The sequence below is a fragment of the Corvus brachyrhynchos genome, unplaced genomic scaffold (genome assembly GCF_000691975.1).
Source record: "Corvus brachyrhynchos isolate BGI_N302 unplaced genomic scaffold, ASM69197v1 scaffold90, whole genome shotgun sequence".
In the NCBI taxonomy this organism is placed as follows: Eukaryota; Metazoa; Chordata; class Aves; order Passeriformes; family Corvidae; genus Corvus; species Corvus brachyrhynchos.
This window is the reverse complement of record NW_008236932.1, coordinates 4,938,817-4,961,946: the sequence shown is the minus strand read 5'-3', so window position 1 is coordinate 4,961,946 and position 23,130 is coordinate 4,938,817. Positions and strand designations below refer to the sequence as shown.

At 41.8% G+C, this 23,130-nt stretch overlaps 1 protein-coding gene across 5 annotated transcripts; it reads right to left on the bottom strand.

Moving 5' to 3' along the window:
- Positions 1–2,456: 2,456 nt before the first annotated feature.
- PTGR1 (prostaglandin reductase 1) lies at positions 2,457–22,760 on the bottom strand. 5 transcript variants are annotated; one of them, XM_017728348.1, is made up of 10 exons: positions 22,292–22,760; positions 15,570–15,676; positions 13,632–13,677; positions 12,864–12,923; positions 11,478–11,645; positions 8,891–9,008; positions 8,449–8,604; positions 6,840–6,945; positions 5,716–5,834; positions 2,457–4,784 (listed from the first exon to the last, which is right to left on the bottom strand). In XM_017728348.1, exons 2-10 carry the CDS (start codon positions 15,673–15,675, stop codon positions 4,674–4,676), a joined length of 990 nt encoding a protein of 329 aa, XP_017583837.1. In that variant the 5' UTR covers position 15,676; positions 22,292–22,760; the 3' UTR covers positions 2,457–4,673. The 5 variants fall into 5 exon arrangements, with proteins under 5 accessions (XP_017583837.1, XP_017583836.1, XP_008627389.1 ...); XM_017728347.1 differs by lacking the exon at positions 22,292–22,760 and adding an exon at positions 18,241–22,265; XM_008629167.2 differs by lacking the exon at positions 22,292–22,760 and adding an exon at positions 16,314–18,224.
- Positions 22,761–23,130: the final 370 nt, after the last annotated feature.

The window sequence follows — 23,130 nt, the reverse complement described above, 5'->3', positions numbered from 1 at the left end:
GATGTAGTGGCAGCTTCTCCTCCTCACCAGAAGCCACCCCTGCAACATCCCCAGTACCAAAACCTTGATAAAGATGGAACTAGATGAGTTTGAGAAACTTGTAAAAATCTTAAGGAGATGTTGGGGAAGGATATCCACCTGAAATGCAGTTCTTCCTCCTCTGGAGAGAGGAAGCTGAGATGGTCCAGGCTGGCAGACAGACAAGGTAAGGAAGGCATGGGAGCTGCCCAAAGTCCCATCTCTAGCTGCAGCTGACAAACACAAGCTTGTGAGATGCAAATTGCCACAAGGTGGCCACGGCTGTCTGTGGGTTTTATACATGTGTGTATACACAGGCAGGCTCTGGGAATGCCTTGTGCTTGTACCTCTCTGGCAGTGCGGGGGTGATGGTAGTACCTCTAGGTAATGGGCTAGAGGGAAATGCATGGGGGAAGGTGGGCTCCTACTATCCTCGCGGCACCATCTGCCTGGCTTACAGGAATTGGAGCATTTGTCATGGACGTGACAGAGGTATAAACAGACTCTAGGGGGCGGTGAAGCCAGGCATTAGGTCCAAAGGCACAGAAGAAGGAAGAATTTTAGACCAGGCTTGGGTCATTTCCCCTCTGCTTGAGTAAGTACACATTTGCTCAGGGAGACAATGAAATCTGGTATTTCACCTTTCTTTGTTTCTAGTTCCTCTGAGAGGGGCACCTCGGGGAGAGCAAGGACCCACACCATGAACAGTACTCACAGCTGTGAAGCCTGCTGATAATGGAAACACAGTGGTTTTAGCACCACTTAGCAGGATTGCTCCAGAGGCTTTCAGCTTCCTGGAAGGCTGAGCCCACACTGAGCTAGTGATAACGGGCTGAGGATAGGGACAGGAGGTGTCTCTCTGCACTGCAGGTAATGGCCAGCAGCAAGCTAACCTGTCCGGAGCCGACGGTGTGAGATGAGCAATTAAAGTAAGGGGTCATGGGAGCAAGATAAAAGCCAAGGATCCGAGCTATGGCTTGCTTGCTTCAGTACAGGCAGATGTGGTGACAAGTTTAAGGTTGGATTTGATCCAGCTGGGGAATAGATCTCACATAAGAATGAATACTGTGGCTGGGTGATAGTGTCTCATGACCCCTCCTGTAGGCACCGACCCTGGGGGGACCATGAGAGAAGCTCATCAGGCAGTAATGCATTCCAGGGATAGTTCCCTGATTTCAACAAACCACAGCCTTCTGTAACAATTCCCAGTGCTTCCTGAGGCTGCCTTTGGTGTAGCAGGCCATGGTGAACTCCTCAAGGAGGGTACCCACTGTGTCCTGAGCTCAGACAAGTTACTGCCACCAGCCCCAGCTTGACATTGCTTAGGAACAGGACACAAAAGTTGCATATTTACTAGCCTGGAATAACTCTAAGTCTAGAGACTGCTTCATTTTGCACAGGCAAGCATAAGGTGTTAAGCAGTTAAACCACTACTCTAGAAATAATGATATGTATAAATGAAGATCTATTTAGCCAACAAATGATGAAGCCTGCAGCTGTTTACATTTAAGATTAAATAAACTCTTCCTCTTGCTCTCATATATTACATCCTCCATTAACTGGGATAATAAAGTCTCAAGAATCCCACTGCCACCCTACTTGTGAAATGTAACTTATGTAGGGGCACAAACATGGTCATGTGGACTGGAGAAAAGGAGCACAAAAAGACCAGATATGATTATCAGCACAGCCACGGCTGCAAGGTGATTGAAGAATGGCCCCTGTGCCCTGTGCAGAGCTGACACCCTTTCCACCTTTGCAGACACATGCAATAGAGAACTGCTGTAGTGCTGAGGAGGACCAAGCCCTTGCACAACTTCTGACAGCCAGTGGGACCACCAGGACCTCACCCCTTCCCAGAAAGCCTTTAAGCTTAGCTGCAGAGTGATAATGTTAGAGGAGGGGGAGCCTGGCACATGGCATTTGCCACCCACCAGCCCTGTGCAGCTGTCCAAGGACAGGCTGGACTGCCTGCATGGTACTACCCCATGCTCTGCCCCTAAAAAGACACAGAGCCATGTACTGGCAGAAAAGCCTCTCCCAGCAACACATCTCAGCATCTTTGTTCTAGGCTGGGCATTGGCACCTTGTTAACTTCATTACCCTGGTTGTACTCAAAGGATTAGCTTGCTTCACTAGCAGGGGGAAACAGAGAGACTTTCATCCTACCTTGTGTCACTGCCACAAGGAAAAAACCCAAAATTTTTAATAACTCCTTTTTATTTTCAACATGTGGAAAAATCCAGGTATTGTTCCACAAAGCTTAGAACTCTGAGGACAACAAAGCTTACAGTAAGAAACTACTGCAAGAACACCAGACAGTGAGGGATATAATTGTCATTATTCATGTTGTGGCAGTGTTCCTGACATGTAACAGAAAACTTGGATTTTCAGGAAAAAATAGCTATGTTCCCCAGAGAAGTTCAGAGGCTCAGAGGTGTGTGGTGTGGTACTGGTTTTACACATAAAAATTTTATTTTCATGGTTAAATAGCCTTGAAAAATCAACTGCAATTTATGAAGCATAAAATCTATACACAGAAAGGGGAATGTACAGATCAGTATTTTAGGAGGAAGCAGGCTGAGCCAGGATTATTCTGACTGACAAATCTTTCTGCAACTCTGACCAAGAGACAGGACCTTCATGTGGCTATTCTTAGTTCATTTCCTAATCAACACTTTACTTGAAACAAGAGATTGTTAATTCACTGGACTAAAAACAATGTAGTATTTTAGGATTTGCAAGCCCTCTGAAAATTCCTCAACAAAACACCACCAACAACAGCAGACCTCTACTCAGTGGATATGAAGCCTACTGACAACAAGTTCCCTTTTCTGGTTTACCCCTTTACATGATACACAGTGGTATTAGCCCACAGATCTTCCTCAGTGGCCCCTGTAAAACCACAGCACTGGAGCTAACACAAATTGTCAATTCACTCTCCTCAGAAAACACTATAAAAGGTACCAGAACCAAGAATCATCATTTCCCCAGAGGCCAGCTGACCTGCATTTCAGGGTGTGTTTTGTTAAGTTCACTCAGCAAGTATTGTCAATCTACATCTTAAGTAAGGGATCTCTTTTTGTTGACATACAGAGCATCTAATCCTGGCTCTGCAAAGATACTAAGTAAGGGTGCTTAGGATCCCTCTTCAATAATCAGTAATGAGACCTTAAAACTAACCAAGAAGTCCTCCACAGTGATTGAAAATGGATCACCATCACCTTCAATACCTGTCTGTATCCCGTAGTTAAGAGGTTCTTGTTCTGTCTTTTTCAGAACATCTAAGATATTTAGTGTTGCTAATCTGTGTGTCTCCTTTGCTCGGCACATTGTCTGTGCTGGACACCAATTAATTTAATGCGGGCCATCATATTGATCTCACCTTCCAGGAGAGCCAAGGTGAACTCTATGGCAAGGTCAGCTCCAAGCCTGGACACCAATTACAAGTTTCTCATGGAAATTAGTGATCTATCCATATCAACTGTACTGAGATCCACTGGGATAAAAAAGTGCTTGTAATATTTTAGCTCCTCTGTGTGAACCACAAGGAAGTGAAAGAGACAAGTGTTCCACAAATAGACCTATAACACAAGCAAAGTATACATCAAGAGATTTATCTTTCCATATTCTCCGAATAATTGAGATAGCTACATTGTTTAATTTAGAAAAAAAAAAAAAAGCAAGCCAGCTAGAGAGGAAGCTGAAATCCCCAAATGTTGTTAGGTTAGCTTGTTCTCCCCTCCTCGATATTGGTTAAAAAAAATCCCCCTTGCAAAGTTCTGGGCCAAATCAATGGGTAAACATCAAATGTGCCATCAGCTAATGTGGGGAAACACAAAAGCTGGAAAGGATTTTAGGTGTGAGAAATAAAAGCAGGCTTCAGAAAATAAAGCAAAAGGATTTAGAATTCAGCTTTGCCTGTGAGAAACTAGAAGAAGATACAGTTATGCAGCACCAAGGACATTAAAACAATGGTTAGGGTTTCTAGGTTTGGCCTAGATAGATTTTGGAGTTGCAAAAAATATGCTTAGCAAGAAAGATAAGTTTAAGGCTTATAATGAGGATTTTGTGTATTGTTAAAGCATAATAGGCCAGCATTGTGTATAGCAGAGGTACGTGTGCTGTTTATGAATTGGTTAAGACAGCTGTCTGTAACTTTTAGACGCATGTTGATTGGCTAAAAGCATTGCCTTCTTTTAAGAATGCTTTGCAATCAGGAAGTTGTTGGATGTCTCAGACCATCTCTTGTGAGACTGATGCAGAAATAAAATAATAAAAAGCTCCTGGAAAGCTTGTCTGGGCTCCCCGTCCTGTTTGTCGGAGATCGCTGACAAGCTAGCAAAGCTTTCGAACGGATTTTCCTTTCTACAAGCCTGCTCATTGAAAGGTTCAAGCTACTATCAAATCTTTTACAATTCTGATTTTCAGCAATTTTAAGGTACTTTGTTTTGTGTAGCTCTGGGAAGCAACTCTTGATTTCTTCAAGAGCAAAGCAATTGGAATATACTTAGTCTTATTAGCCAAATTATTAACAGAAGTTACCATCACCAAACATCCAGCAAAATGACTGAAACACACTGATCGTATGATTTGACAACTGAATTAAAAGGATTTAACATTCTCCTGTGTCATTCTCCCAGGAATATCTGACTTCACACTTTTACAACAGCTTTTCCAATATTTTCTCCCTTTAGCATTCCAATAAAAGCCATTGGCATGTTCTCAAATCCTTCAGTGATTTGTTCATGGTACTTCACTTTTCCCTGTCAAAAGTAAGAAAGGAAATTATTGCATTTTCATCCACCAAAACTAAATAAATTGCAGCAAAATTTTCTCCATCATATACGTTTCATTTGAAACATGCAAGCTGGCATGCACCAGGACAACTGCAAAACCAGGTGGGCCCTTGTGAGGGTCTGCTTTTGTTGTAAAACCTTCTATGTGGAGTCATAACAGGAAGCAGAAGTCACTGCTGTAAAAACACACCAGGACAGATTTATTGTTATGTAGTCCCCAGACAACTGACATGTAGGGGATCATTTCTGCAAAGCCAGGCCTGTCTCTACCCATACAGAACTATGGAATTGCAAATCCAATCATCAAAACCTGACCCATCCCAAATCCTCACGTTTGTAAAAGCTACAGCCTCTTAGCCTTTATTGTTCCCGCTAACAAACTTCTCACACCCATGAACCAACCTGGCTACTAACTCAGCCTCCACCTCGAAAAATAAAATATAAGAAATTCCCTATTAAGTCCCTTTAAAGCCCAGCTCCCAATACTACAAAAACATTCATTCTTGACAGTAATTTCAGCACAATACTACAATGGAAATCCTGGCCCATACTACAAATGACTGAATGAGAAATACACTAATTACTCTAAATATGAAAATCTTCATTACCAGATAAGTGTTTTGAATTATTCTGGAAGCATGCTTCTTCAAAGCCTACAAGTATTCTGGAATATATCTGAGTCTACAAGCTAATATCACATGTCTCAACGAAACACGGAAGGGATCAGGCATATTTACTATGGTTTAAGTGTCCCCAAAAGTCTCAAAGATCAAGGCAGGGAGAAGGATAGTGTCATGCTGGGACCTCATCTAAACAGCTATGACAAGAGACTTTGCAAAGAGGGAATCTGCAGAGTGAGTACACCTGACAGACAACTGCCCCTTCCTTCCTTCCTTACCTCCACAACCCACTTTAGCAGAGCGTTCAGACCTTCCTCTCGGCGGTGGTTCCATCGGGTCACAAGAAACCCTTCCATTTGAAGCTCTTTGAAGATCATTGGATACTGCACATAAGGCCCTGCAAGAGAAAGTAACCAGCAAGCCACCTGCAGTATCAGTTTCATTCAGAATAAATCCTAATGCATAAAGTGAGCTTTTAGCCAATAAAGACCACTGAATCACTTTGTTTCAGCCAGAAGCAACAGATATTTTTCCAAACAGAATTTCCAGCACAAAAGACCAAAAATTCATGGATAGACAGCCACCTAGGGAAACAAAGGCCTGATTTATAAAGCTATGGGGCTAAACATTTCTGAAAACAGTTTGATTCAGAAATAAAGTGGCCTCAGCTTCACCTGAGGGACTTCAGCTGAATCTCAAAAATACTGTTTTAACACCTTGTTTGACACCTTGCCAGGCTCTCATGCTCTCTCTAACTCCCAAAGTTTAAGTTATAAGCTCTAGAAAACAGTTTCCTCAATCACAAAAATGTGTGATAGTCTCCTCATTCCCAAAAGCCTGTTCCATTTTTTTAAAGTGATCTGAGAGTCCAAAGCCGGTCAGCTGCCAAAGAGAACACAGTCCTCCCATTTCTTCTAGAAGGAAAATCTGTAAAATTTAATGTTAGTGAAAATGAATATTCATTCAGCCACATTTCTCAGCAGTTTCATTAGTAGCTGAAATCTTATGAGGGAAAAAAAAAAAAACAAAAACCTGCATCATCTAAAAACCTGGGGGAAAACCATTATCTCATCTTAAAGTATGTACTACTGTATATATGGCATCATGACACCACACCTGTCTTCTGCTGATCTGTATCTGCTTAGGGCCCTGTGGAGTCCTGTTTTAAGTATTTTAACCACTCCTTCATTTCTAATCAGCTGATGTTCACCAGATAGTGTACACGAGTGCATGTACACAGAAGGAGTGTGGTTCCAGTGTCCCACAACAGCAGTTAGTTACCCAAATGTACACACATATATACACTTAAATGGCACAGGGAAGTAAACAGTAGACTCTCATTATGTCTTTCTGCCATCACCAAAGAGAAAATCAATTTAGACACAATAAATCAGGTCCTCACCTTTCTGAGGCACAGAGTCATTGTACTCAGAGATGGCTCCACAGACTGCAATCCTTCCATATTTCTTCATCTGGTTGATAGCAACACTGGCAAATTCTCCGCCCACCTGTAAGAAACAGAGCATGTGCAGCATTAGAGACAATCCAGTGTTTAGCACTGACTGTCAAAATCTGCCAATATTGCAGTTGCACCAACAGGTTCAGTCTGGGGAAGCAACTTCCACTACCCCAAAGACTTGGTGGCTGCAGAAACCCTTGCGTTTACACAATGCTATGAGGACTCAATCTCACTCTTCCAAAAATTAGTCATGAATGTAGGAAATCAGCTTTAATTCCAAATCTGCTTCATGAAGCTTGGTTTGGAAGCATCAGGCAGGACTAGCACACAGGTCCCTCCTCCTAAGGGTGCTAAGAAGCACCATCTCTGCTTTTCCGACACACCAGTCTGCACTTCTACATTTTCACATCATGGTGATGTAAGTTTTTACTTAATGGTTCTCATCTCCAGAACAGGGATGTGCTGTGAAAAGAAGCTTTTAATGGTGAGAAGATCTAATAAAATTTACTGCTGTGGGGAGCTCTGCATAAAAGTTGGAAGTGAAAATTAAGGGAATGGCCATGGCCATAAAACCTGTTTGGGACATGAAATTTGGAAGGCTAATGCAAAGTGGCAGGAGCTCCAGCCACCGAGACAAGCATTTTGCCCCAACACCAAATATTCCTTTCAACTGCCAAGAAAGGAAGAACCTCAAGACCTTCATCCGTGGATTGGCAGACACACTGCTGAAGGAAAGAAATGCTAAAGAGGTGACAATGGCTTCTTTAAACCAGGTAGCTAGCCAGGGAGTTTAAGGCCAATATATCAGCTAATACCCCTGTGACCAGGTATTATATTATCAGGTATAATGTATATGTTAGCTGTATTAGGAAATTAAAAGAGCCAGGGCTGGTTCTCTGGCTTGAAAGTGAACTGACGCGGTTTAACTGCATCCATACTGTTACACTTTCTTAGTCTTCAAAACAAGATGGTTACATTCAAACACCTGGCAAGAACAGTATACAGCCCCCATTAATTCCAGCTATATTTGGGAGATGTCAGAAACATCTGAGGGCTGCTCCAGTAGTTTTGCAAGTGGGCCTTGCTACTGTTTTGTTTATGGGTACCAATGCAGCCCCCATGACCACATAATGCAGAGCCATCCACACTCACTCCCCTATCAGCAATAGCAGAGAACTGCCTGTGGTCCAAGGTGGGGCCAGGAATGGACTGGATCAGTTAAATGTTATTGTGACCATCACCCCCCAAAATGTGCCATGCTCTTCAGAGAGTGAAGTACAACTTCTCTTTCTCCATCCACAAACACTGCCAACAATCCAGCTTTGCCTTTTGGGTCTTGTTCTTTCTGTTACTGCCCAAGTCAGCTGCAGAAGTATGTGTAGGAAGGGAACAGAAAAGCAGTAAGCTCCTACAGAGACCACTGCTTGATTAAATGGACCTCCATATTGAGCTCCCGGTGTAGACTTCAATTAGATGTATACAATATTGAGTTCCTGCTATAGTTTAAAGAAAATGACAGCTCCTCAAGACAAGGCCTTCTCTCTGAACTTACATTGTCAAAGAAACAGTCATAGCCATCAGGAGAGGCTTTACTCAGTGCTTCATCCAGAGATTTAACAGTCTTGTAATTAAAGGCTTCATCAAAGCCTAATTTTTTCAGATAGGCAACCTTGTCATCTGAACCAGCACAGCCGACCACTTTGCAACCCTGCAAGGAAAGGAGAAAAACATTTATAAACATCCCCTGACAACACAGGCTGACACTCAGAGAGGGCTGGGTGAAGGGCTCACCCTTAAAGTCAGGCTGTTGTCAGCATATGAGCTCCTGAAACATTCAACTAGATTTGCTGTGTCTTCAGGAGCTTTTCCATGTCAAGACCCTAGTGCAGGCATGCTTTCAGGGATGCTTGTCCTACTGATCATTCATGGCCTTGTTGCCATTTTTTACAGCTAAGTCTTCTCAGCAGCAAGTATGAGCAGTTCAAGCCACTCACCCCAATTTTAGCGAGCTGACCCACCACAGAGCCCACAGCGCCAGCTGCAGCATTAACCAGCACTGTCTCTCCTGGCTTCATCTTGCAGACCTCCAGCAGACCAAAATATGCAGTGAGGCTGCAAAGAAAAGGAAAGAATGCTCAGTGAGGAAAAAAAGACGACAGACACAGAAGTGTGACTTGACCACACTGAACCAAAGTATCATCACCACCAGAACAAGATTAAGTTTTCCTATTTTGTGAAACACAAAACCTAATCCCACCTTCTTTGGCTTTTTCACAGCCATGCCAGAAAAAACCCACAGATATACTGCTGGGAAAGAGAATGTTGAGGCAGAAATCTCTCTAAAGTGAAAACAGCTTTCATTGTGCTCATTAGTCACAAGGAGAAACACCAATAACTCTGTGACAACTCAGTTACATACTGGAAGAGACAGTAAATCCAAGCTAGACAGACGTCAGTTGCCAGTTGGTATCTACCAGATTAAATGATACTCATCACAAATCGAAGCTGACAGAAAAAGATAAAAAGGGTGAGGAAAACTTGCTGAACGAATGGGCTCACTGCTCCTGAGGACTACTGTGCACAGCTATGGTTTGTCTTGGTTTGAGACAAATTTGAAGGAAAACGTCCGAAATGAACATCCCTCTGTTAGAAGGCAGATTTCAACAGTCCCTCCCCCACCCGATTCCAAAAGAAATTCCTTGGAGGAAAGCAGAAAAAAACTATTTATTTAACAAGCAAAGTGCATGCAGGCACAGGGACAAAGAATGAATAACATTAAACAATAAAACCTCTCTGGGAGATGACCGAGGAAGATTCAGAATTCTTTGTAGGTGTGGCTCTGCCCTCTCCAGAGCTGGGGTTTGGAGTGGGCCCCTCCAGGCCGCGGTGTAGGGCCTCCCGGTGATGACGTTCCAGAACAGAGCAGAAAAGACCCAAGAAAAGTTCTTGCCAAAGGAGGCAAGCAGCTCAGCTAGCAGGCTAGCTAAAAACCAAAGAGTTTTAACTCTCTGTCTCCCGAGAAAAGGAGCCAAGAGCTGGGAAAAAAAAGCAGGAAGGTGCTTTCCTTGGCTCTGTAGCAGCAGCAATGCACAGGAATGCAGAGGACTGTATGTCCTTGAGCACAAACCGCTCTGAAAAATTTGCCTGCTTCTCTCCCCCCTCTCCTGAGAAACTGCTTAAAGACACAGGAAGGCACAGGATTCATGTCTGGCATAGGGCAGACGATAGGGAATACAGTATCATACAGTCACCCCGGGACATAGGTAAAACACAGAATCATGAAGGTTGGAAAACACCTCCAAGATCATTGAGTCCAACCTTGTCAACTAAACCTTAGTGTGAAGTGCCACATCCAGTTGTTTCTTGAGCACTTTCAGGGATGGTGAGCCCACCACTTCCCAGGGCAGCCTGTTCCAATGCCTGACAACCTCTTCTGTGAAGAAATTCTTCCTGATGTCCAACCTGAACATCCCCTCATGCAGCTTGAGGCCATTTCCTGTTGTCCTATTACTTGTTACCTGAGAGAAGAGACTAACCCCCATTTGCCTATAACCTAGGCAAATGGGGGTCAGTAGTTGTAGAGAAGAGTAAGGTCTCCTTGAGCCTGTTTTACTCCATGCTAGGCAAGTCCAGCTCCCTCAGCTGCTTCTCATCAGATTTGTGCTCCAGATCCTTCATCAGCTCTGTTGCCCTTCTCTGGATATGCCCCAGCACCTCAAAGCCCTTCTTGCAGTCAGGGGCCCGAAACTGGAAACTGTAGTTCAGGTCTCAGCAGTGCACTAGTAATCTGTAGGAACCACTGAAGTAGCTCATCAACTGGCCCAGAATCCCTTAAAACTCTTCTTCTAATCTCTAAATTCAAGCTTAGAGCTTCCCACATGGTCTCATCTGAAAGGGTTAACTGAATCCCTCTATAAGACATCTAGAAAAAACATGCATCTTGACTGATGTTAAAATGAAATCTGAGAAGTTATCCACCACACACAATTTTACAATAATTTTGAAAGCCTTTCAGGCATTAGGACTAAGTCCTCATCTCCCATAAAAACTACAGAGAATGAGGTAAGAAATGCAACCAGATGACTGAGAGACTCCAATAGTAAATACAGATTCCAAAGCACAGCAGTTCTGTCTGCTGTAGTGCAATTCAAACGACATCTATTTTGCTACATGATACAGCATCTGTCTTTTGCCTTTTGGTGTTGATTCTGGAAATACAGTGATAGCAACAGAGCCCAATCAGAAAAAGCAGACTAATCCAGGTGCCAGTGAAGTTTGAGACTTTCCACTGAGGTTAACACAGACTGAACTAGATTTTATCCAGCTCTTCCTGGATCCTCTTTCTTACTTATTACAGCTCCTCAAGGAGAGGCACAATAATCTCCAAGGTAAATCTGCTCTGATGTAGAGGATAGGCCAAACTTCATGCCCTATACAGGGCAAGGGCATGCAGAAGCACACCTTTCTACCAGCGTGAATAGGCAATATGCTGGTAGAACAAGACAAAGGTCATACAGATAGGCAGAAACCTCCTGCACACTAAAATCCAGGGGATAGTTGCCTTTTCATCTCCAAACTTACCCTGGCATGCCAACTGTTCCAAGAGCTAGAGATTTGGGGAGTGATTCCGGCCAACTGGAAGGAAGGAGTCGTAGATCTTTCCCATCAGAGATAAAATGAGTTCTCCAGCCCCTATCACACACGACAAAGGCCCCCACTGCAAAAGCAGGATTTTTGCTTTCTACAGTCCTGTGTAAAAAGTAAAAAAAAAAACAAAACAAAACAAAACAACAAAACCAAAAACACAGAAACAAATCAATACTGGCTGTCTTCCATTCTTCCTGTAATTCAGAAAATAAATACTTCGTGTCAGGATTTTTATCCCATACCTGCTGATGCTGTCGGTGTCAAGTGCCTTTCCTGAAATGCCTACGACCTCTTACCATGAGGGAAATACTGGCAAGATGATTTTAGATTCAGCCCCACCCAAAAAAAACCCCCATTTTCCCACACAAATGCCAACTCTTTCTTTGACTAGCACCAGTTTGGTTTGAGTCAGACCAGGCTTCTGTGAGTTAGAATGCAAGAAAGAGGATGCTGGGATTAAAGCATGGATTAAAGCAAGGAGTTGCTGCTAGGCTGTCTGTTCTCAGACAACCTGCACCTCATTTAAAAGTTGAAGATCCTGAAGATGGAACCTCTTGGGGTAAAGAAACCAGATAAAAAGCAATATCTTAAATCAGGGAGATATCCATATCAGCAGTCTCTATGCCAAATGAAAATTTCACTTTCTTAGCTCAACAGGAAAACTGTGTTGGAAAGGGGTAGATAAGAATCTTAGAATTATTAGAAACAATTGACCTTCTGTTCATCAGACTTGTTTGTTAATTTATCCCAGCCTTCAATGTTTCTGCAGAGAAACACAAGAGTCAAAAGCCACAGATGTTCCTAGGCAGCAACTTACAGGCAGCACAGCAGGAACAAGCAGACAGAGGGGACATCTGTAGAGCTAAATTACCACAAGCTTGGGAAAAGGATGGATTTAAGGTTATATAACCCTTTGGCTAGAGCTGTATCTTTGGTGATGCTGAGGTATTCTCAGCTGAAGTAAATAGCATGCATGATTGCAGACATGCAGCTACCACCACATCAGGTTTTAAAAAGTGAAGTTTAACATGTGTGGCAAGTACAATGGTTAGTGCTTCACATTTGTAAGAATTACCTTTGAAGACACTATCATCAGAAACAACATATAGATTTTATCAGGGGCCTAAATGCTCTCTGGAAAGGTAAAAGAGGTTCTTAAAAGAAAAACACATTCCAACCAGTTACAGGTGAGAATATCAGTAGCAAAAGTATGTAGATTCAAGTCAAGGATGGATAATGCAGGCTGCAGATGTCTCAAGTGTCAGCACATTCCTGTTGAGATCTGCCATGCACATTGGTATCAGGAACTGAAGATCTTACCTGGCAACCTGTGTGCCTATCATTATGTCCCCTTCCTTCATGAGCCTTCGACTGTAAGGTCTGTAACACAGGCAAACACAGCTTACTGTACGCAACTTTAACAATGTTCCAGACACACTAAGAATTAGTAGCAACCAGTTGACCCAGAAGGAGAGTATCAGCAGTGTTGTTGAACAGACCACAAATAGTTTGTCATTGTAACAGCATAACCAATGTTTTCCAGAGCCAACTACTTGAGCATCCCGGGCAGGAGTGTTGGGGGGATGACACCACTGATCTTCCCAACATGGTCTACCTCTACATGAAGCTTGAGACTCAGGGAACTATCTCTGAATTTAGTGTCCACAAAGCCTCTTCAAACTACCCAGTCTCCCTGTGCATCAACTACTGCTTATTGGGTATATCAGCAATGTCCAACTTAGAATATGTATCTTTAAGTACAAGTTTGCTAAGTTAAATTAAGCAGGAACTGCTATGGGTCTGCAGTCTCATTTGAGTACATTGCATTTCATTTGAAGACATGACAAGGAACAGCAGCTGATTCCAAGAAAAGTCTAGGGCAGCAGAAACATTACCCCAATGTCTAGCTAAATCTGGCACAGCTCTATATTTTGAGTCTTGTAATTAATATGAGCTTTATAAAAAGAAGACAAAGGCATTGAGACTCTGGCGACAGTGGGTGCTGCCAGTGCATGTTGTTTTGAGGTTTAAGTGGCAAATCAAATGAGGCATTTTAGCCAGAAATTCAGAAAGGACAAAAAGGTATACCTCATGTAAGGGTCAACACTGAGAAACACCGATGCAAGCAGCAACTCTGCGATGAAAAACAAAGCAAATTCCTGGATATTAACAGTGCAGTAGAGCATAGTTTCCAGAAGTCAGTTTTCCAGCTAAATTGATAGGAACTCCTGACAGCTCAAAGCCCCCACATCCCATCTTTGTTTAGGGAAAACCTACCAGAAATGACTACTACATTCATTACTTTTGGGTTATTGGTATGCTGTTGAAAAAGAAACTTTCTGCAGTGTATCCTTAGGAAACCATCTTATTTTCAACTCCGCAATTTTGTATATGCCTCCTCTCTCTACAGAAGGGTCACACAGACAGAATTCCTAAGCAAAACTCTAATTTAATTTTGATGCCTATAAAATGTCATTCCACGATTCAGCCAGAAGAGGGTGATAAGACACCCTGGCACAGGTAAATACGAGCTACTTGGTTCCTTAAATAGAAGGCATTAGCTTATCTTTTCTAAGTAGCCTAATTCACCTTACTGTCTCTAATAACACCAGTTCTTGGGAAATACATTGTTAAACATGTTTTAAACTTCTCATTTACACAGCACTTTTAGCGGTTCATCTCCACCTACTAATATTTTTCATTGCCTGTGCTGCAGTGGTCTAGCTAATACAAGCTAGAAATGTATTCAAATACCTTCCCATTACTCAAGAGTGAGCAAGAAAGACACATAACATAACAAGGAAGGCCACTGCCTTTAAAAGTGCCACTGTAGTATGAACTTATGCCTCTTTTTGCTTTAGGGATTAAAATAGGAAGGAAGAAATTACTCCATGTTCTTAAATACCCACAGGCATGAAATTTTTAAGTGCATCTGTATATGTAAGGAGAAAACAGTTTTCTGTAAACATAATTGGTACTTTAATAACCTTCTGCACAATTCCTCCTGCACACCCTTTAAAGTGTGGCAAATTTTGTAAATGACAAGTGGTGAGATGAGGCTCAAGAAAATATGGTAAAAATGTCCATGTGAAACCAAAAATCAAAGTTCATTCTTTTATCAACAGCTCTTGCTGTTGATATGGTAACAAGTTATCATATTCCTTACTCTTTTCAAAACAGAGAAACACAGGAATAAAAACTGTCCTTTTTTTTTCTGTTTATATTCAACCTCTCTTCTTGTTGCAACAGAACAAATAAGATAAGGACTGGCAAAAAAAAAAAATTTTGAATGCAGGCAGAAGTCTTGCCATCTTGCTTCTTTAAATAAAAGATCAGCCTTCACTGACTCCAGCCCTGAGGTCTTTCAGCTATAGCCTCATTCCCAATGCAGTCACTGCTCTCCCTCAGCACTATCCTCAATATTTTCCCTATCAGCATGAAAAACTCCACTGAAAACATACTCCTATAGGGTATCATCTTCTCCATCTTTTCTCAAATGATTTTGCAAATTAAAGTAGATAAAAACCTTTTACTAGTAAAATGTGTTGAGTTTTACTACAGTTACCTCATTGGTTCTGTGTCACAGTCCACTTCTCTCTTTCTACATTAAACAAATTCTGTTTTCCTTGTGGCTTTGAGGTTTCCTTGTCGGTTTTGAGGCCATACCACTTCGGTAATTTTCTCCATTTGCAAACACATTCGAATGCCTTTGCCATCAGGCAGCAAGTGCACTTAGGCAACATGAAACTCTGAAAGGCGTGCCGCAATTGCTGTGTACTGGACTTACAAGAGTTCAGTCATTGTTTCTAAGGGCATTACCAGAAGGCAAGGTGTCTTTGAAACTACCAACCCCATCAGTATATTTCTTCAGCAATTGTCCTTCTCCCTTAAGGCACATGGCTTGTGACAAGCCGCCAATTTTTGAAATTCCAAACAGAAATATGCAGCTTTATAGATGCACGGGCATACATCAGCTATCAGATAACCTGCACAAAAATTAGTAATAACACTTAGCACTCTGCTCACCTCCATCCTTTAGATTTGGCAGCTCTATCTCTTTCAGGTCAAAGTCACTGGTTTTGGGAAAACCATCAAAATGCTTCTTTAGAACCCATGCCTTGGCAATCACCATCCTGTGCAACAAACACAAAGTACACCAGTCAAAGCGATGCCCAACAGTGGTGGGCTGCTCATGGGGCTGGTTTAGATTTCATGAGGCAAAACACTTATCTCGATAACATGCCAAGAAGATCTCTGCTTGGTTCTGTGTTAATATCATCGGATAAAGAAAATGTCAGAAAAGTCACCTCATTGCTTTAGAAACCCAGATCTTCCTGAGACCTGCCAGACCTCTCTGCCTGCTGGCAGCAAGTCCTCATGTGGGAAGTCAACCCAACAAAATGTGCAACTCCCACTCTAAAGATACTAAAGAAAGAAATCTACTAGTTTTAGGAGGAAAAAAAAGTCCCATTAGAAAAAAAATTAAAAACTTAAGTCTATTGCTCCCCTTACCTGAACCTAAATTTTTACAAGCTTGAACCAAAGTGCAAGTGAGAAAAACAAAGGTAAGCAAGACCTCTTTCTGTGACACTCATCATATTGAAAGAAAATGCTTCTCCAGTTGTGAAGCTCAGAGCTTGCAATTGGGAGCATATTGCTACCAACATTTTCCATAGAAGACAGAAACAAACAAATGACTTGCATTAATTCTATCCTCACAAGTCCCTTTCCCTTCTTATACCCAAGTGAAAAAGAAAGAGAATCTTATACTTAGAGCAGGCAGGTGAAAACGGGGTCTTCTGCTGACAAGTCAATAACCTTCTACATCCGACTCAGTCAGTGACTGGACTCCTTCGGTCACACACACTTTAAAAAGGCGAAATGTCTGCTGTCAGCAGTACACTTCCCCAGGATTAAGTGTAAACCCTCAGTAAACATAGCATAGGTCACACCCAGTGTGATTCACCTTCCTCGCATTAAGATTTGAGATCAGTCCTCCAAACCACCCCCAGTTCAGTGCCCAGCCAGTTGCACAGGCACATTATCAAGCATGCAAAGCTAAATGCACACACTGCATGGTTCTAGAACCCAAAAAATACTGCAGTCTGGAGACCAAGACTATCCACCACAACAGGAGTTTCTTCAAATCACATTTTACTCATCCAGAACTCTTAAGAGTTCTACCTCTGTGGAAAAATATCTAATTAAAAATTAATGTCGATTTCATTGCTCAATTCATAATTTAACACAGCAAATGGCCCACATGTTTGCCACTCATGGTCTGTGCTCTGACATGTTCACTGTTCCCAGTGCAAGGAGAGCTTGTGTGGCTAAGTCTCCATCTGCGAGCCACCTTAAGAAACAATTGGCATTTTGCCCCAACTATGTTGCAATGAGATATGTAGCATGGGGGAAAACTTTGTCCAGGGGACCATCTTCACCTTTTGTTCTTTTTGTGAAAACGCACAAGTACAACATGAAGGGTGAAAAGTGTAGAGAAACCAATACACAGCAACGTGTTCAACTACAAAACACATGAAGACAGAAGTACTAATTAGTAACAAGGACCCGAGAAAAAAAAAAAGCAAAACGTGTTTACTAAAGACACACATGCAAGCATCAGGGAGAACAGGGCAAGTTCTCCACTATTTAGATAAAAGAGTAAGTCACCAAATCCAAAAACTAATCAGGACTCAACTCACACAACTTTCTATGATGAAACAGAGATATTCCGTGTTCCTCAATGACAAACACAAGTGAGGGTTTCCTGCACCAGAAACGTGTGCTGGGGAAATCACCTCTCACAAAACGAAAAAAGTATAATCAAAATCAATGTCAAAGCCTCCCACAGTCGGTAAGTTGGCAGCCAAAGCCAGCATTTGTATCTGCCACTATATGTATCTGCTTTGGTATCAACAGTGTTTGGCTGTAACAAGATACCATGACACTGCAGCAACAACAAAGCAAAGCCAGAAAACACGTTTACAGGAGCAAAAGGTGTGTTCAGAGTAACACAAAACTGATATCACTCACTAGCTTACACTCACAGGCGTTGAGAGAGATTTGTCCCACCTGTGTGCCCCGCATTTGGATAGGTACCCAAGTGCCCCAACCAGGAATGAGCAGGGATAAAGGGATGATGGCTAGGCTGGCAGCCATTCACTGATGTGCCATTTGTACCCGCAAGAGTAACCCATCAGTGTATTCAGAAATGCTTTGTCTTCCACCGTGTCACACGTTTGTGAATCATCAATATCGACTCCCTGCTTTTTGTCTCTTTTGTCTGTATGCCTCCAAGGCACAGCCCTGTTCTTTATTTTCCCACTATCCTATCTTAATAGCTTGAGTCTCCATGTCTGAGTACAGGAACTTACTACTTGCCTGAGGGCTGTCCTTTGTTTTCCCTACCTGGCGCTGTCAAACGGGCTGTAATCATGACGATCTGCAAATCTACATCCTATCAGTACGGGCCTTTTCTGGCTCTCTTCTGTTGTTTCCCCGGGTGCTTCCACTCTCACACCTCCCATTCATACGAATCCTCACCTTCCTATCAAAAATCTCCACTTTTTGTAATACACCGGTTTTTTCAGCAGAGCAATGATTCCACCTAGGATCAATACTGAAAGACTAATTTCATTGAACCATTTTTTATTATATTTAGGCCTAATTTTAGAAACAGGACAAATTCTCTGCTTACCATTTCTCTTTTTCTACTGCAATTGCATCATTATAGCCACTTCAAGACTAGAAGACTTTTCTGTAGGTTGTAAAACAAAAAGACCCAAAGCAAACAGAAAACAGAACACAGACACATGTGTGATTAATGGATACACAAAGTAATTTCCAAGTTAACAAACCAAGACTATTTTGTATATTTAGATACAAAATCCTGAGTGGTAAGTACTACATTGCTTAAGCATATCAAATAACCCCAAAGGATAAACAGCAGTGATACAACATTTGTGGGGTCCAGTTAAATCTTACTGGACTAAGCATGCCACAGCCACAACCTCAGCTCCAAGAACAGTAACCTGCTCTTGTAAACTGCAAAACTGCTTTGTTTTCAAGGTCAGTAGGTTTGAATAATACATTTGACAGTGAGTTATATCTTAGTTAACCAGGAGTTCTGTGATTTTTAAAAAAATTTTGTAATGAACTATGTTTAATTAGTTTAAAAATATTTGACTGTGATTTTTTATTCTGGTTGATTCTGAGCTGGTTTTGATTTAGATCTGTGTTGGCTGAGTGACAGTAGAAAACCCTGAGAAATTACCTCACTGCACATGCAGAAAGGAGCTCCATGGACCCATACCCCTTGGAGAACTTAATCAATAGTTGAAGAACAAAGTTCAATAAAGAATTATTTAATGGTTATCAATTAACTAGAGAATAATTAGAAGTCATAGAACAAGACAGATATCTTGAGAAAGTTAAGGAGTCAAAGGCCTATACACCCCAGAAAACTTGATTAATACATTGCAGGTGCAGTAAGGGAGCCATTTCATAGTCGAGTACACCCCACAAAACTTAATCAGCAGTAATTGTCTAACCAGGACAGTAAATTTAATAAAACACTGTCTAGCTATGGATAAAACTTGGGTTATCCATTAAACAAAGATGGATGAAATGTTCTGGAAGTAATTAAAAGAAACAAAACACATATACCATGATGCAATAAATTGGGCAGTTGTTTCTTTGAACATGCCTGTGGCAAATAAATTCCTCATATGTTGCCAATTTTGACTCAAAATTGTTACTAGGAATGTTTGTCTAACAGCTTTTTGCTGTTAGATTTACAACTCTTTGTTTCACTTTTGCGTGTTTTCTGTATAAAGTGTTTCATAGACCATTATAATCATTACAGTAAAGAGACTGCTATGATAACTTGAGAAAGAACCAATGACAGTGATAAGAAGACTGTTTTAAAAATAAGGGGATGCATTTCTGCTTGATTTTCTTAAAAAAGAACCATCAAAGCCTTTGAAGTGAACTCCAAGACAGCATTTATTCTGATGTCCTTCAAACCCTCCTTGCCCTGTGGTCTAGCCCATCAAGTTACCAAATAATAAAGACTATCAAGGAAAGAACTAATAGATTGGGAAATCTTGGCTTTTTGCACTAAGAATATACATAAAAAAGCAAAGATCCCATCTGTGTTCAGACACTGCAGTTGCTGCAAACTGTACCAGAGCTGAAAGCTAAGAACCTTCACACAGGTAATCATAACTCAGGTACCCAAAATCAGCATGGATAAGGAGGTTCACAATGCAGGGGAAAATGGAAGAGAGAAGGAAGAGGTGAAAACCGTAATTCCATAATACATACTAGCAACTAGAAAAGAAGGTCAGGAATAAAAGAGACAGACAAGTCTGAGAAAATTGAAATAGTTTGACTGGAGGCCGAAGAGCTAGTGGTGATACCTGAAATCTGGGAATCTTCACACTAAAGCAGAAAAGCAGTAAAGTTCTCAAGGGAGCATGAGTCAAACCAGAGAAGTTTACCTCTCTTAAGTAACCTCAGCTATTATTCCTGACTGGTGTGGTATGGTTTCCTAGCCTGGACTTGCCCACATCTAACCGTGAGGACAAAATCCTCTTAGAAACCTGTCAGTTACATATGAGTTCAATTCAAATTTTGGGTTAGCTTAACAGTTCATCTTCCTGATAGTCACAATTTGCAGATATGATCGTGGTACTTTTCCTTGTACCTCCATTCTGAAGCAGCTACACCTATGGTCACACCCACATTGTAAGAAAAGGGTATGATTAAAAGCTGAGTGAAGTGTATCTCAGACATAATTAGTTTGTAGATTGGTTCTGAGGAGAAATTCACCCATTATCACAACAGCAAAGCTTTTCTAATCGTCATCTTATCTATTTTCTTCTGCCAGATCTAATTTATTTGTATTCTGCAGTATTTCAAAGCAAAGTGCCAAGAACCAGCATAAGGGACAAATACCTCAAAAAAGGAAAACAAGCCACAAAAAAACCCCAAATAAGCATAAAAGGACTTCTTGGCAAGTCCTGCCAAGGGCGTAGTAACCCAGAGGCCACCTCAGGATTTCCTATACACATACAAGGATTACCAACCACAAATCCTACATGCCTACAAGTTTTAGCAAAAATTAGTCCTCCCCACTTGGCTTAATTCTTACAATGCTTTTTCAATTGTATTTTTTTTCCCCTGTGATAAGAACAAAGTAAAGGCAAACCACTCCCACACCACTTTTGGCAGAGACCATACTGCAAATATCCACGCAAGCATGACACTGCATTATGAAACAATAAAGTTGCAAAATCACTTCCTTATGCAATACTATCAAATCTTGGAAAAAGGTCAGATTGAAGGTGACTAGTTATCACTCTGCTAAATGACTGTGCCACCCTGCACATTGTTACAAGGCTGCAATTCCAACGGAGGTTCAAAGGAGGAAGTTCACAAGGGGAAGTGAAAAGGGAAACCAACGCCATCACAGAAATAGGTCAGCTGCATTCATCTCTCAGAAATTGCACATAAAGACCATATCACTCTCTACACCCACTGAAAACTCTATACCCACTCTCTACACTCTGAAAGGAGGTTGTAGCCAGGTGGGAGGCTAGTCTCCAAGTGACAAGTGACAGGTTGAGAGGAAATAACCTTAAGCTGAGCCAAGGGAGGTTTAGTGTAGGTGCTATGAAAATATTCTTCACAGAAAGGGCTGTAAAGCATTGGAACATGTTGCCCAGAGAACTGGTGAAATCACCATATCTGGAAGTGTTCAAAAAAATATGTAGATATGGCACTTGATGATATGTCTACTACATGGACAAATGACATTCATCTACTGGTGAACATGGCAGTGCTAGGTTGGACTTGATGATCTTAAAGGTCTTTTTCCAACTTTAGCAATTCTATGGTTCTATGGGGTATGGCAGGTGATATGGGCTGACAAACAAAGCTGAAGCTTCTTGAAAGGCCAGCTGTGCTTTCCCAGTCACTGCACAGCACCCTAAATTGCTTTCAGGCACTTTTTGTACTTCTGCTATACTTAAATGCTGATACAGGACAAACACATGTTGCAACATCAGTAAATGCAAAATTTCCTCAAAGCTGTAATAACATACTATAGCTCAGTTTCACTTCTTAGGTTTGCAGAGATAGGCCTGTTACTGCACCACAGAGAGAAATGTTTAATCTACTTGATTTTACAGCTGCCAAAAAAAACCTTTGAGTTTTTAAAAGCTTAGATTTCTACAAAGGTTAAACATCCCCTTGCAGCGTGCACATCTCTTGCAGCATAGTGTACTAAGTGAACTCAGAAGGCAAGAGACAAGCTTCAATCTGGTGCTTTCTAGCACCACCGATCTCTCTGAAGCCCCCTCCTGGATTTCTGTAATATTACAAGGGTAGTTTCAACCTTGAACAAGTTCCTGCCTGTAACATGCACAACCAACTTCTCCCTCAAAGATGGAAACTTGCTGCTCCAGCCCACTTAGCACATACAAGACATACCTCTGATCTGTTATCTGGTATCTGTTACCTGTTATTTGTAATATTAAGGAGACCGAGATAGATAAATTAAAAATTAAAGTGACATGAGGAAAAAAAGAAGGGAGATGTTAACGAGAGTCTAAGGAAACAAATTTTAAGAGTGGAATCACAGATCAGTGATCAGCACACAGACAGGCGAAGTTGTATTACTTTTGAAAGATAAACATTTCACAGTCTCTTCAGAAATTGTTCAGGCAACCTGCCTAATATCTGACCTTGCCACAGTCTGGCAGCAGAAATCTCAGAACTCTCCATTGTGCTATTTTTCCCAGTATGGTGTCCAGAGGTAAGCAAGTGAGCAGCAGATAAGGCACCATCAAATGCTTCTGGCTGCAGTAGTTCCAGCTGCAGTGCTGTCACTAGTAATGCCTTAAACAGCTGCATCCAACGTAATTCCTGAAGCAAGCAAATACACTTTATTTTTTTCCCTAGTGTAATATAGGCCTGCACTCTGAATTATTTCAAATAACTAAAATAACATCAAACCCAGTAGTTCAGGACACCAAGTTTTACAGCAGACCTCAGCAGTAACACTGTCCAGCTGACAGTGTAAGACTGGAGCCAGCCTGCAAAATCCTGGTCCATTTACACAGCACGACTAAAGCAGGCTCAGGAATGAGTAAATGCATCCAGCCGACTTCACTCTCCCGCTTTGACCGGTGCAGAAATAAATAGACAGCTACTGTTCTTCCAGTGACACGTACTCACACATTTTGAACAAATTCTCCTTATTCTGCTTGAATGGAAGCACGTCTATGTAAATCACAGCAACAGATTTGAACAGGCACAGATGGCGATTATTATTCCCCTTTTTTTTTTCTTGGGGATGGAGGGGGTGGTATAGTAGGATTGCATTGAAAGTATAGAACCGCACTTCCTTCATTTTAATATAATTTCAGGGCGGTACAAAAGCACTTCCCGCCGCAGCCTGGAGTTAACGCTCAAGCTCCTCAGCCCCGCTACAGAACCCCACACGAACGCCCGGGTGCCACGTCCACCCCCACATCCCCCGGGCACCACAGGCCTCCGGCCGCCCTCCTTCAAGGGGCCGGCA

Excerpts from the sequence above, each read along its gene's own strand:
- PTGR1 (XM_017728348.1), bottom strand. The coding sequence starts at position 15,675 with ATGGTGATTGCCAAGGCATGGGTTCTAAAGAAGCATTTTGATGGTTTT. Across the intron at positions 13,678-15,569 it reads GCCAAATCTAAAGGATGGAG|AGTTGCTGCTTGCATCGGTG; the intron begins GTGAGCAGAGTG and ends TTTTCATCGCAG. Across the intron at positions 4,785-5,715 it reads TGCTAAAGTGGGTTGTGGAG|GGAAAAGTGAAGTACCATGA; the intron begins GTAAGGAAGGAA and ends TACTTTTGACAG.